This window comes from Miniopterus schreibersii, assembly GCF_964146895.1.
Source record: "Miniopterus schreibersii genome assembly, chromosome: 15".
NCBI lineage: Eukaryota > Metazoa > Chordata > Mammalia > Chiroptera > Miniopteridae > Miniopterus > Miniopterus schreibersii.
Genome location: NC_138115.1, coordinates 49,200,636 through 49,215,069, shown reverse-complemented (window position 1 = coordinate 49,215,069; position 14,434 = coordinate 49,200,636). Strand labels below are relative to the sequence as shown.

The following is a 14,434-nucleotide window of genomic DNA, read 5'->3' as shown; positions in this document are numbered from 1 at the left end:
AACTTAGGCCAGCCAGTTTTTCTTAAATTCCTTTTACATGTGAAACTGGCAGAAAAGGAAACAAAACTAGCAAAATAGTCTGCTCTTAGAAAAGTAAAAAGTAGTTATGTTGGATTTTTTCCTTTACTTTTCAGAAAGGTTCAGAATGAAGTATCTTTAGGTATTTTGTAAAGCTGGAAGTAGGCTAGAATATAGTTTTCTTTTGTCAGGCTATTAAGTCTGTTGTTAATAGGTTAAATTTGGCAATAGCATAACAAATGTTTTAGAAATAAATGGTAAAATGGTTACCACAAATTCCTAACATGAAACAAGGTATAATGAAAATAGGAATAATGAAAACATATTCCTCTACTGATTCCAGAGCTTCTCAGCCTGCTTTCTTTCACCCCTCCTCAATCTCATTTTCGCAATATAAATATGTGCCGAATCTGCCTTTTAAAAAATCTTTAGTCTCCTAACTACCCACTTCTTCCTTATGGAAGTTTCTCCTCTAGTTTAGAATCAACCTTGCCATCTAAAATATTCAAAATTTTTTTTGATGAGGAAGTTTTTTACTGTGGATAAGGTAAAAGACTTTATTTTAAAGTTAGGTCCCATCGGAAATTTTTCCTACTAAGAAAACCTTTTTTTCTTTAATATAAAGCTTCTTACAGTTATATTCATTTACATCTATTTGTAAATTTAAAATATTGAATATTTTAAGAAGTACTCTTTAGGAGTTGAGTGGGTAGACTGATACAACTTACAGGGTCTTTGTAAAAAAATAGAAATTAAATTAATTGACTCAGCTCCCTGGGTTTTATTTGGCAGTGAGATTCAGATACATAGAGATGTGCATATAGATTTGGTTGGTGGAGGCATTGGAAGGCCTTTTGGAGTGGAAAATGTTTTTTAAAAAAATTGATTTCAGAGAGAAAAAGGGGTTGAAAGAGAGCGAAAGAGGGCCAAACATCGATATGAAGCATCGATTGGTTGCCTCTCCCCCACAGCGCCTCGACTGGGATCGAACCCACAACCTGGGTGTGTGCCCTGCCTGGGAATCAGCCCATCCACTGTTTGGTGTATGGGATGTCACTCCAGCCAACTGAGCCACACCAGCCAGGGCTGGGAAGCATTTTTATATATTCATTATTTTTAAGTATCTGTTGCCATACGCTGGGAATTTAGGAGCCACCATTGTACATCACTGTAAAATAGTATGAGTGTCGTGAAAAAAGTTTTTGTCTTATGTCTAATGAAAATAGGCTTACCTGAAAAAAATCTGTGCCCATTAGTTCTAATCTGGCCTTTTAGAGCAATACAAAATAAAACTAGTGCTGATTCTTCAAAATTATAACTCTTAAGCATTTGTAAGTCTTTTGTTTATCTTTAGTGATCTTTAGGCTTTGCATATTATACTCATTAATGAATTATATTTTTAGTTGATTCAGATGTGTTATTCTTGTTACTCAAACGTAGTTGAAACTATGATGGTGCTCTTTAGGTACTTTATAAAACTAGGACTGTAATAGAACGTATGTTGAAGATGTGAACAGATTAAGGAGATTAAGACAGCCACTTAGAGCAGTTGTCATAGTTCCCTAATTTTAAAAAGGAGACCTTATTTGGCCATGCTCCCCCCCCCCCCTTTTGACAAGGGTACAAAAATAGAGTTCAACAAAAAGGCCAGTAAATAGTCACATTTTCACTTTTGCTTTGCAAATTCTGGCATAGGTTTTTATGAACCCAGTCAATTTTTAACAGTTTCCCTTCTCCCCTCAATACATTTTGCCTACATTGAGAAAGTTTAGCCCTTTGAAGCCTTTACCCGATTATTTCATAATTTATACTTTATTCTTTTTAAAAATTATTTATTTTTCTTTTAAATAGGATTTGTATAAATGAGATGTTGCTGAAAGATTTGAGTTAAACTCTTATAATTAAAAACTTTCTTTAAAGCAGCTCCTTTCCTTCCTCTGCCTTGACTCTCAGCTCTTACTTGCCCGCCCATGAGGATGAGGACTTCCTTTAAACTTCACTTGCACTAATCAGCTGTCACTGTTTGATACTCATAAGTTTTCCTGTTTTACTCCTTAGCCACATGGCAGTATTAATGCTTGAAATTGCTCAAAATTCCAGGCTTAGGTGACCTGGACCAGGAAATAAGGGCTGAGTACAAAAATAATAGACCTGAACTTACCTCGTTCTCCCGTTTGCCAGGGCTAAGGTTGCCTCTCTCTTCTTTTTTGCAGCACATTTTGTAGTGTTTCAGTCTCACAGATTTTAGGGATTAGATGTATTCTTCCTTTTGAGAAATTGACTTAACCAGAGTCATTAAATGTGAAACTAATGAGATTTAGCACATTATTTGACTATATATATTGAATCATTGCCAGGAGATTTATTTAACCAGTTTTTATAAAATTTTGCCCAATAGAAAGAAGAATAAATCCCATCGGGACATTAAGCGAATGCAGTGTGAGTGTGCACCTCTTTCTAAAGATGAAAGAGCTCAAGGTGAAATAGCATGTGGAGAAGATTGTCTTAACCGTCTCCTCATGATTGAATGGTAAGGAAATGGGAATGCTCTGCTTTTGTTCAACCTCTATGAAATGTCTCAAAATACTTGAAAGAATTATTAGTGAAGAGTAAAATTTAACCTTTTTCCTATTGTTGAGTGTGTATAAGCAATAAATCTCTGTCCTTTGCATTGAGCATTAGATTATAGTACACATTGTAAATGCTCTGTAAAGTAGCCCTAAAATGCTAACAATGTAGTACTAATTTTTATCCAGTCTCCTTTTATATCTTGTAATGTTCATGTCCTGAGAGGTAAGTGTTGTTATTCTTTAGCTTTTACTGTAAAATGAGATAAAACCCTAACATTTCAAAAATTCATAAAATAAAATGTCTTCCTCTCCCAAACCTCAGTCTATTTGTAGTCTTTCCAGATAATTTACCTGTGTCAACATAGGTAAATATTTACTCTTTTTATGTATAGAAATGAAATCTTAGTATATGTACTTTTTAAAACTTTGTCCCCCGCCACACACACACTTAATATGTTTTAAAGACCTCTTCAGAGCTATGCAGGCCTGCCTAACCCTTCCCTTCGCTGCACTATGTATCCTATTCATTGTTAACCCTGAGTGTCAATCTATTGATAGACATTTGTTTCTATATTTTTCTTACAAACAGTAAACATCTTTACATTAAAAAATGTGTGATGATTTTTTTTTTTACCATGGAAAGAATATTAAAGGTGATTTGTAGTGAATGTACCTTATTTTTAGTGTTACTGTAAGAGTTTTCTTTCAAAGCTCAGTTTTTGGTTTTGCTCATGTTATAGTGTTATAAAAATAAAACATATTTACCTCAAAAAATGAAGAGAAAGCATTTTTGGTATTCCTTTACCTAAACTAAAAGAGATGACAGTATACATGTAAGAAGAGACATCGAGTTAACACTGTTTTCCTAATTCCACATTGTTGCTCTAGTCTCTGCAGCCTTCTGGCCTTTCTTGCCAACCTTGCTGAATAGATAAAGTACAGAATTTATTTCTTCATGTTATTTCCATATCAAACTTTTAGTAGTCCTCAGGATTAGGTTCAAGTTGAGCCTGGTATTCAGAGCCCTTCATAGTAAAGCAACAACCTGCCTTTCCATCTTCCAGCAGCCCACCTTTTTTACCAGTTATCCTTAGCAGTTTTAGTTCTGTTTCCTCTAGTAGGCCTTGTTTCCTATTTCTGCACACAGGCAGGCACTGCCGTTGTATCTCTTGTTTTCTTTACTGTCCAGATCCTGTGTATCATTAAAGATTCTGTTAGCTATATTCAAAAGATCAAATTGATGATTGGAGTGGAATATAAGAGAAGGTTCACTGATAGAAAATAAATTAGCGCTGCAGAGTTGTCAAGAGTACTGTCTGGAAATGGATCCTAGACACCCAGGGAGTGGGTGATAACTAGATGACAAGACTGTATTGTGGGCATCCTCTGATTAAGTAACGATGTAACACTCAGTTCTAAGGTATCCCTTCATGGTGGAAATCATTATTGAGGAAGCCTCGCTTGGAGGTTTACCACACATGCTGATTATGCCATAAAGATTATAGATATACTATGTATTCTGGCAGAAATTTTTGATTCTTTTGGTGCTTTGAAGAATTAATTTTCTTCATTTTTCACAGTTCTTCTCGGTGTCCAAATGGGGATTATTGTTCCAATAGACGATTTCAGAGAAAACAGCATGCAGATGTGGAAGTCATACTCACAGAAAAGAAAGGCTGGGGCTTGAGAGCTGCCAAAGATCTTCCTTCGTAAGTTATGTTTTAATCACCTTTCGCTTCATTTTTATGTTGTTGAAGTTGATTATATATATATATATATATATATATATATATATATAAAAGAAGGGCATTTTGTCACTTGTGACATTTGAACTAGGCAGGCCCTTTTTTGTCTAATAGTTTGTTTCTTTTAATTCCAAGCAATTACTGAAGTGTTGGCAGTAGACCCCCCAAGTTCCTATGAAACTTTATAAAAAGGAGTTGGGACAGAATGTATTAGTTTATATAAAACTGATTTGGGATCAGAGTAGAAGAGAGTATCTGGGGATTGTGAGAGAATTAAAGCATACTTGATAGACCCTCAGTAAACATTTGTTGAATGAATAAATGTTGCCCTCCACCTAACTCGTGTAAACTTTTTATATGTAATGCAATAAAAGGTTCACTTATTTTCTGCCATATTCAGTATTTCCTTTAAACACAATTTTCTTGTATGACACATATTAAACTATTCTTATGCCTTTTTATTTTAAAGTTAAATATGTGTAGGTTGTATGTGTTTATGATTTAAAATTTTTAAATACACAAAAGGAATAAAGGAAGAAAATAAAACATTTGCTGGATTCTAGGGACTCAGGCACAACTAACTGTTCTTTCAGAATCCTCTAAGCATATGACCGTATTTAGATGGGAATTGGAATGGGGTGAGGGTTTTTAGTCTATTTATTATGGAGATTCAAAGGTATCCCCACAGGTAACAACCTAATAATCACCACTACTACCACCACCAGGTAATTTAGTTTTCTGACAGGAAGTTCATATATCTTTTTAAAAGCCAAATCATTCTGTTTTTCCTGTGGAAACAGGAAATGATGTTTGTATCAGTCTGTTCTTTTGGGAACCAACCAGAAAAAAAAAAAAAGAGTGGATAGTCAGAACCTCATATATTTCCTTCTCTCCAGAATCATCTTATTATAATTCGTATCCAATTCATTGGATCCTTTATAATATTGTAAACAAATAATAAGCTAAGATTCCTTTGAATACAGTTAATGATACTGAACTCAGAACTTCCCAGTTTAGTCCAGTGCATTTCTAAAATAACTCTGATCTAGATGCAGGTTTTCAGGGACACTTTTATTTTACCCAAGCCAGCCAGGCTTTTCTCTTTGAGAGTCTTTTTTTTTTTTTAAAGAACTTTTAAAGGAACTTTTTTAAAGGCACTCCATTTTGGACTTTCAAGCCTCTGATGCAGGGATAGTAGTGGGACTCTTAGCAGTGTCCAAACATATAGCTTCAGACCTAATGTAAATTCTTGCTGTATGCAACATAGGCTCTTTGTGGCTCAGGAACTCATGTGTTTTAGGGGAGGAGATTGGGGAAGGGAGGAGAGAATGTGTTACTGGTTCACATAGCGGGCTAAAATTTTCTGCAGCTCTTTACCTTTCCTCAGCTACTCACAGAGAACCCTACTTTGGTAAAATATACTAGGATTTAATATTTCCGTGTTTCCCACACCTTCATACTCCTATAGCTTTCATATGCTGATGGTAATGCCAGATCCATAAATTTTTAGTTCCAAACTATTTAGATGTGAAGTGGATTACTCTCCCAGTGAATAAGGGCATGCTGCCAGATATGCACAGGATGAGGAGGCATTTGGAGCTAAGCTGCTCGTTAGTGCTAAAATATTATGGTAGACTCCACCAAAAAGTCCCAAGCAAGTCCCTACCAAAATTCTTTAGTTTTAGGCTGTAGGAATGGAAGGCAGTGCTGTTCAGGGTGACTTAATGTTACTGAATACCAAATAGGGCCTTTAAAAAAAAATTGAGGTAAAGTTCACATGATATAATAGTAACCATTTTAAAATGCATTAATTTAGTGGCATTTAGTACATTCACAATACTGTACACCTATCACCTCTGTCTAGTTCCAAAACATTTTTCCAAATATTACCGCGAAAGGAAACTATACCCATTAAGTCGAATCTCCCCATTGCCCTCTCCTTCTAGCCCCTGGCAACCTCTAAGCTGCTTTCTGTCTCTATGGATTTACCTATTCTAGATATTTCATATAAATGAAATCATATAAATGTGGCTTTTTGTGTCTGGCTTCTTTAACATAGCACTATGTTTTTGAAGTTTTACCTATGTTGTAGCATGTAGCAGCACTTTATAAAATTTTTTAATTTTATTTTTTAAAAATATTTTTTAATTGATTTCAGAGAGAGGAAAGGAGAGGGAAAGAGAGATAGAAACATCAATGATGAGAGAGTCATTGATCAGCTGCCTCCTGCATGTCCCCCACTGGAGATCGAGCCCGCAACCCAGGCATGTGCCCTGACTGGGACTCAAACCACGATCTCCTGGATCATAGGTCGATGCTCAACCACTGAGCCATGCTGGCTGAGCTTATATCTATTTTTACTTACGTCTTATGTAATACCAATTTTATCCACTTTGGAATATTTCTTTAAATTCATTGTATTTGCTTGGATATGTGTTTTCCATATAGGAAAGTGTTCCTAGGCAGGATGTTTTATTGTTTTCTTTTTGTTTTGCTAGGAACACCTTTGTCCTGGAATATTGTGGAGAAGTACTTGATCATAAAGAGTTTAAAGCCCGGGTAAAGGAGTATGCACGAAACAAAAACATCCACTACTATTTCATGGCCCTGAAGAATGATGAGGTGAGCAGCATGAATGTGCTTGCTTTGAAACAGATCTGAAAGTTGTTGAATTTGAAAGGGTCATTGATATAGACTTATCTCTAAAATAAGCGACAAAAAATGAGCAGAATAGTGTATATAAAATTTGTTGCGGTTTACAAAAAGGATGGGAGAGGGAAGTAATTACATACATATGTAAATATAAATATACATGGTTCATGTTATAACTCTTAACAGTTATTGACAACCCCTTCCCTAAGAGCTTTTGTTTGTGTGGGTTATAGTTTTCATTATTTATGATATTAAAAATTAAAGCTGAGAAATTAAAAAATATTTATTAAGCCTTTTCAAAGTAATAACCCCATTATATATTGACACAAATCGTTATAAAAATAATTAAAAGAAAAATTTTTTTAGTGAGGCATATCATTGTTTTACATTTTTACAAATCTCTTTAATATCTGGCTTAATAAAATTAGCTAGATTCTCATATTTGCCTCTACACAGTCTGGAAATACAAATCCTAACGATGGATCCCAGGACCTGTTGAATCAGTCTGGAGATAGGCCCAGTAACAAGCAGTCCAGGGCATTCAGATACACAAGTTTGAGAGCTACTGCACTGTGGTATAGTATGCACTTTAAAATGAAGTTATACACAAATGAAGTGAGATTGGAATACAGTAGGATGTAAGAAATAGCTAAAAGTAAATGAGAGAGTGATAGATATGGAGACAATTTTCCCTGTAGGTAATATGTTTATAGTTAGCAGATCTTCCAGAGGAAGTGGTCATCACTTTGATGTAAAAAGATGGGAGTGTTCTCTAAAGGAAGGGGAGTCAGGGATGGGATTTTAAATTTGCCTGATGCCTTGCCTGTGCACAATGCAAGTATATTTTCAGGTCTCATTTTTAACTCTTAAATTGTCCTTTTCCCTAGATAATAGATGCCACTCAGAAAGGAAATTGCTCTCGTTTTATGAATCATAGCTGTGAACCAAACTGTGAGACTCAAAAAGTAAGTTGAGGTAGATTTAGAGTTTGGGGTATTTATTTAAGATTGCTGTTCTGACTACTTTAGATTCTATATCAAAGGTACCCATGGCTTTTATTTTTAAGTAATTTTTTCCTACTTTATTGTTAAAATTTTTATTTTGGAATAAGTTTAGATTATGAAATAAATAGTACAGAATTATGCTGAAATAGCACAGAGGTCTCATACTTAAGCTTCCCCAAATGTACACATTGTACATAATACAATTACTTAATTTTTGATATACTATTAACTATTAGCTGATCTAAAGACCTTATTCAGATTTTGCCATCTGTCACTTTTTTGGTTCTAGGATTCAGTATAAGAAACTCTTGTTGCATTTAATTCTCACCTCTCTTTGCCCATAAATTTTAGATATTATTTCAAAGATGCCAAGATATAAAACTAAATTTTGATTTTGATGAAGTCCAGTGTGTGTGTACTATTCAGATTTTTATCAGCTCCTATCCCGGTTCAAAATTTGACCATTTTAATAACATAATATGGGCCAAATGGCCACAAATGAGAAGGATTATATGTGATGTGCATATGGGTACACTGTTCACTGCTTCTCCTCACCAAGGCCAGGCTTTGGGTCTTGCACATAGATGACACTTGATAAATCCATTCATCAATGGATTTGTCACTTTGAGTACCTCTCATTTGTGTGTTGAGCTTAGATTTAAAAAGTACATATGTACATTAGAACTTTGGTTCTTTTTTTAGGTTGAGAAAGCTATGGACCCACTCCCTAGGGGGGAAAATATCAATGATACCCTCTCATATCAAAGTAGTGCTTTTGAAACCTGGGTATTTTTTACCTTTGATCTATGTGCTAATAGATCTTAAATATGACTCATTCTAAGTGCTGAGCCATATAATAAACAGGAGAAACTGGTCTGAAGTTACTTAACCTAAGTTCTGGTTCTAGTTTTGCCTGCAGCTGGTGGCCACATGTCTAGCTTTGAGGCTCCAACTGTACTGTGTCCCTTCACCTTTTTAAGTCTGGGTTTTTTCATCAGTAACATGTTCAAATGGTCTGGAGAGGAGCTCTACAGTCGACTTACATCTCAAATGTTCTGGAACTGTAAGGTCTAACTCCTGTGTATTTACCCCAATTTTAATTGAGTTTTATACATCTGTTCTGATGTTTCCCTTCCCTTTCACTACACTCAACAATATGACCACTGCTTCTTGAAGTTAAACTTTTGGCATCACTTCCCTCTGGTTTCATACCCATCTTATCTTAGAACATAACTATTTAACATAATATAAGGTAATGTAAATTTGCCTTAATACTCAGTGACACCAAGCATTCCCTATTTGTCTATTTTTAGTACAGTTAATCTTACTATGTGGAAATGTTTATTAAAATTAGTTAAAATAGCAGTTTTATTAGAGACAAATTATTGATGGTATTCAATCTGGTAGTTCATGAAATAAGAGTAGCACTTCAATATGTGAGTTTATTTAAAGGAAAAAGTTCCCCGTTTACCTGTTTGGAAAAGCCTTTATATTCTAAAGAGGCACATACATAATTAAGGTTGATAATGATAATCTTTTAAAAAAACATAGATTAACTAGTTACTAATTTCTTTTCTTTTAAAAACAACATCTCAGTGGACTGTGAATGGACAGCTGAGGGTTGGGTTTTTTACCACCAAACTGGTTCCTTCAGGCTCAGAGTTAACATTTGACTACCAGTTCCAAAGATATGGGTGAGTATTGTTTCTATTCTGTTTTGCTGCTTCTGATGGGGAAATAGATTGTTCAGATACAGAGATATAAAACTTTGATGTGAATTACGAAGAAGTTATGTATACTACTAGCTCTTATCTGTAGTGTCCTGTTCCAAATTTGTATGTTTTTCTTACTGTATTGCACTTTTTGCCATTAAGGGATATTGTGCATGAGCAACATAATTTTCCTCTGAATGGCATACTGTTGTATTTATGTAATTATGTTTCTAATGTAATTTTTAAAAAATTTAATTATAGAAATGTCAACAGTGTGTGTATAAAGAGAACAGTACAATAAATCTCTATTCATCATTCGTGTGTCAGTTATCAACTCACGATTAATCTTGTCTCACCTATACCATATTGTACTCTGAAAAATAATGTTACCTAGTCTTGTTTACCAAAATCAATAAGTAATGAAGTAGCAATGAATACCCCTAGCATCTATATTGCAGTTTTACAAAATCCCACTAAAAAGGAACAGAGTTCCTTGGCTCAATGTCTGATTTCAAGTTTGAGACAGGAATTGAACAAGGTGATCCTAAATTGTCTTGTCATACCAGAAAACCAGTTATAAAATATTAGGAGGGTTATATCAAAGGGACTCAAGAGCTAGCTTGAATAGGCTCTTACTTAGCAAAAGTGTGAGAGTCTCTATAACACTTGAGCATCAATAAGTATAACAACTGGAGTGGTTTGAAACACATTATATAAAACCCTTGAGTTTTAATGGTACTTTTAAAGTAAAATTGCATTCATCATAATTTATGAGAACCAATTCATGATTTTGAAAACCAATTTTAAAAATTAAAAAAGGGAAGAAATCAAACATTTATCTTGCCTTTTCCAAGTGAAGTCTACTTCAGGTTTAACCAAATATTCGATGAGAGGAAGTTCTTCTTTATAGAGGTTATTTCAGGTGATAAATGAAATATAGTGGTATTACCATTTTACAACACCTCATGAACTAATATATCTGAGCAATGGTCTTGTTTGTACTGCCCTCTTTGAAGGAAGGGAAACTGGAAATCAAGTGCTATTTGTGATTTGCTGCTCTATTTATTGAATAATTCATTTTTGTGCCTCTGATTGCTACTGTCATATACTAAATCTCTCAGTTTACTTTGGAATAGATTTCCTCTGGTAGCTTTCTCTGGTCATACAGTAAATAAATGGCAGAGGTAATTTGTATTCAGGCCTATGTTAAACACTTAGGCCTGTGTTCTTTCCACCACTTTTTCTTGACTCCATGGTTACATTTATTAATTACTATATTTATTATTAGTGTCATCCTTATGTGATGATAACTTTTAATTATGTGTTTCCTTTTAAGTATCCTAATAATGCATTTTATATCAGTGTATATCTTTTTGTACACTTGGTTGTTCTGTGTACCAGTTAAATATTTACATATAAGTAATTGGTGTTGAACTATTTAAGCAATTTTGTTCTTAGTCCAAATATGTATATGAGCTTTTATTTACATATATTAGTAGGTATTTTTATAAAATGAAGAAATTACTCATTAACTTCTTGGCTAGTTTTGTCTAGCTAATAAAGGAAGATTGGAATATTTTAAGAGCAATTATCAGGTATTTGCATTAGATAGTATCAGGTTTTTTTAGTCTCAAAATAATTGTGTGTATTTTTTGTTTAGGCTGGATTGACTTCTCTCTTGTAATTGTTATATTGTCAACATTTTTATGTGGTTTATGTTCACATACTGACACTTTTCCTATGCTCCTTGAACAGAAAAGAAGCTCAGAAATGTTTCTGTGGGTCAGCTAATTGTCGGGGTTACCTGGGAGGAGAGAATAGAGTCAGCATCAGAGCAGCAGGAGGGAAAATGAAGAAGGAACGATCTCGTAAGAAAGATTCAGTAAGTGTTCCATCTTTTCTTTCAAATTTCACCATACACATTTTAAGAAGGGGGAGGTAGCTTTTCTGATTGAAGTTTGAAAAGGCAAAACTATAACCAGAGAAATTCAGGATCAGGTAAAGTAATCATGGAAAAGAAGGATGGGTGGTTGCTATTTTTACTTCAGGTTCCTAGAGATTAGAATTGGGTACGTTTGATAACAAGTGGGCTAATAGTTTTTTAGAGCCTGTAAAACTCCTAATCCTAAGTACAAATAAATTGTTTATTTGTTAGCTCACTTAAGGTTGATCTTTTAATACTGGCCTGTCTTTTGTTTGGACCTCTAAAGTTTGCAAGTGTTCTTAAGATCTTCCCATAGCAGTAAGCATTGAAAAGAACCATTTTATTTATTTATTTATTTATTTATTTATTTAATATATCTTTATTGATTTCAGAGAGAGGAAAGGAGAGGGAGAGAGAGATAGAAACATCAATGATGAGAGAGTCATTGATCGGCTGCAGCCCACAACCCGGGCATGTGCCCTGGCCGGGAATCGAACCCTGATCGCCTGGATCCTAGGTCGACGCTCAACCGCTGAGCCAAGCCCGGCTGGGCGAAAAGGACCATTTTAAAAAGGAATCTTAGTGGAGGGTTAGGAGAAGGAGCTAGAGGGTTAGGGGTGTTAGTGAGCATATTCCACTGTGATCTTTTGCAGTTAGCTCATCCCTGAGCTTTTTAGGAACGAATACTGTTAAGAATTATAAATAGCATCAATCTTACTGTTTAGGTGAGGCGATGGAGCCTTCATGGGGGAGGAGATAAAAGTATAATGGTGTAAAGATAATGTTATATTAAGCCCAAATTAATTGAAGAGAATTAATTATGGAGAAACTGAATTCTATAAGAAGACATTGTGGTGCTGCTTTTTGGTCTTAATATTTTTGCATGCCTCTTTCACCTTTCTTCAAGGTATATCCATGGAAATGGTCACTGGGTCATAGCCTATTAGCCTTTTTGACTTGACTATTACAGGAAATTTTTCTTTAAACTCCATTAAGATTGTGTTTATTTTTAACTCTTATTTCATATAATTGATAGTTTACTAGAATAGCCACAAAATAGTCATTAAACATATTGACCTAAGCTAAAATCTTCATAAAAACTTCACTTTGGCTGTTTCCTGTTTTCAAAACTTACATAATAAACACATTTTTAAAAACTACATTATTGGCCCTGGCCGATGTGGCTAAGTTTGTTGGAGCTTCATCCTGTATGTTGAAGGGTCGTGGGTTGGGTTACCTGTCGGGCTACAAAGCCAGATTGCAGGTTCAATCTCTGGTCCAGGCACATATGGGAGGCAGCCGATGTTTCTCACTGATACTGATGTTTCTCTCTCTCTCCTTCTGCCTTCCTCTGTCTCTAGAATCAATGAAAAGTATATCCTCAGGTGAGGATTAAAAAAAAAAAAGAAAGCAAAACAAAAACTACATTATTGGTAGGGAGTGTCCTTATGATGGTTTCTTGGGCAGTGTTATACCTCTGTCATACCAATATCAGGTGGCTTTCTACCTTCCTGATAAGATTAAAGAACAACCCCAATATCAGTGTAGGACTTGGTATTATAGACTGAGTTTGGCATAACATGAATGCAGTCATTTGATGGGCTGAGTCATGGGTTGTTCCAGGTGTGAAGTTATCCTGGAATAAGAATATTTTGGATGAAACTTTGCCAGATAGAGGAATGACTCAATATGAATCTAGGTTCCTAGAAGCGTCATTTGTCCTTGACTATAATGAAGAGTGTAACTCTAGTTTTACTTGGATCATCTCCTACTGAAATCCTCTTCTGCGTGTCTAGGTTCTGAGCTCTGATTCGATACAGTTGAGTAGAATCACATAAGCAGCACCTCTTGAATTCCCAAGAGTAAGTCTTAGGACTTCTTTTGGGTAGGGGATGCCATAGAGAGGACCAAAAATCGGCAGTTTAAAAATATTTGCATATTTTAAGTATTAATTAGAATATGTTAATGACACTGTAGTCTTTATCATCCCTTTTGATAGTTTTTCTCAGTTCCTCATCATACCTTATCCACTCCAGCCAGCCTAAGCTATGCACTGTCATAAATTCCCTTTTTCCTTTGTTCAAGCTTTGCCCTCTACTTTGCTTACTCTCTCCCTCCTCTTTATCTTACTATTTCCAATTCCACTTCTGTAAATTCATTTCTGGCGACTCTCTAGCCACTCCCTTCCTTCTTAGCCTCTTCAGCTTTTAACATTAACATTTACAGTAATGCTTCATTGTTCAATTTTATATGAATTAATTTTATCTTTGCAATAGTAAGTTCTGTGAGAGCATATTTATATCTTTTGTAACTACTACAACACAGCTAAAAGGCAACCTTTGGCAGGTTGATTTTTTTTTTTTGTTCTCTATTATTGAAATGTAATATTTGAAACATCCAAAGAATATTTGTAAGTTAGAAAGCATAATTATGAAGTAAACCCTTCTAAGCACTTCTCTGCTTCCTTCTCCCTGCTTAGCCCCTAGAGGATATCACTGTCTTTAAATTTTGTGTCTTTCTTGCCTTTTTAAAATAGATTTTTCAGATATTTAGCTATTAAAAAATTGGTTTTGAAGTACATAAAAACAGATTCGTACAGCGTGTAGTCTTTTCAAACTTGCTTTCTACACATAACATTGTTTGTAAGACCGATGAATTGTTGCATTTGGCTGCACTTGATTCCCTTCACTGTGGTATAGTATTCCATAAACATGCCAGTTTATCCAACCTGACCACAGACATATGGGTTGTTGGCAGTTTTTTGCACTTATGAATGGAAGTGCTTTCTCATTATGATCTTTTTTTTTAA

The 14,434-nt window shown here is 34.8% G+C and overlaps 1 protein-coding gene across 7 annotated transcripts in view; it reads left to right on the top strand.

Annotated features, from left to right (window-relative positions):
- Positions 1–14,434, top strand: part of SETD2 (SET domain containing 2, histone lysine methyltransferase) — an 82,703-nt gene that overhangs the window by 26,836 nt on the left and 41,433 nt on the right. For all 7 annotated transcript variants that reach the window (XR_014000378.1, XM_081159763.1, XM_081159764.1 and 4 more), the window contains 6 exons: positions 2,417–2,548; positions 4,169–4,297; positions 6,832–6,955; positions 7,873–7,950; positions 9,586–9,683; positions 11,457–11,583. Coding sequence is in view for 6 of the 7 variants with exons in the window: in XM_081159763.1 (XP_081015889.1) it covers positions 2,417–2,548; positions 4,169–4,297; positions 6,832–6,955; positions 7,873–7,950; positions 9,586–9,683; positions 11,457–11,583 (688 nt within the window). In the remaining variant the exon portion in view is untranslated. The remainder of the gene's footprint in view (positions 1–2,416; positions 2,549–4,168; positions 4,298–6,831; positions 6,956–7,872; positions 7,951–9,585; positions 9,684–11,456; positions 11,584–14,434) is intronic.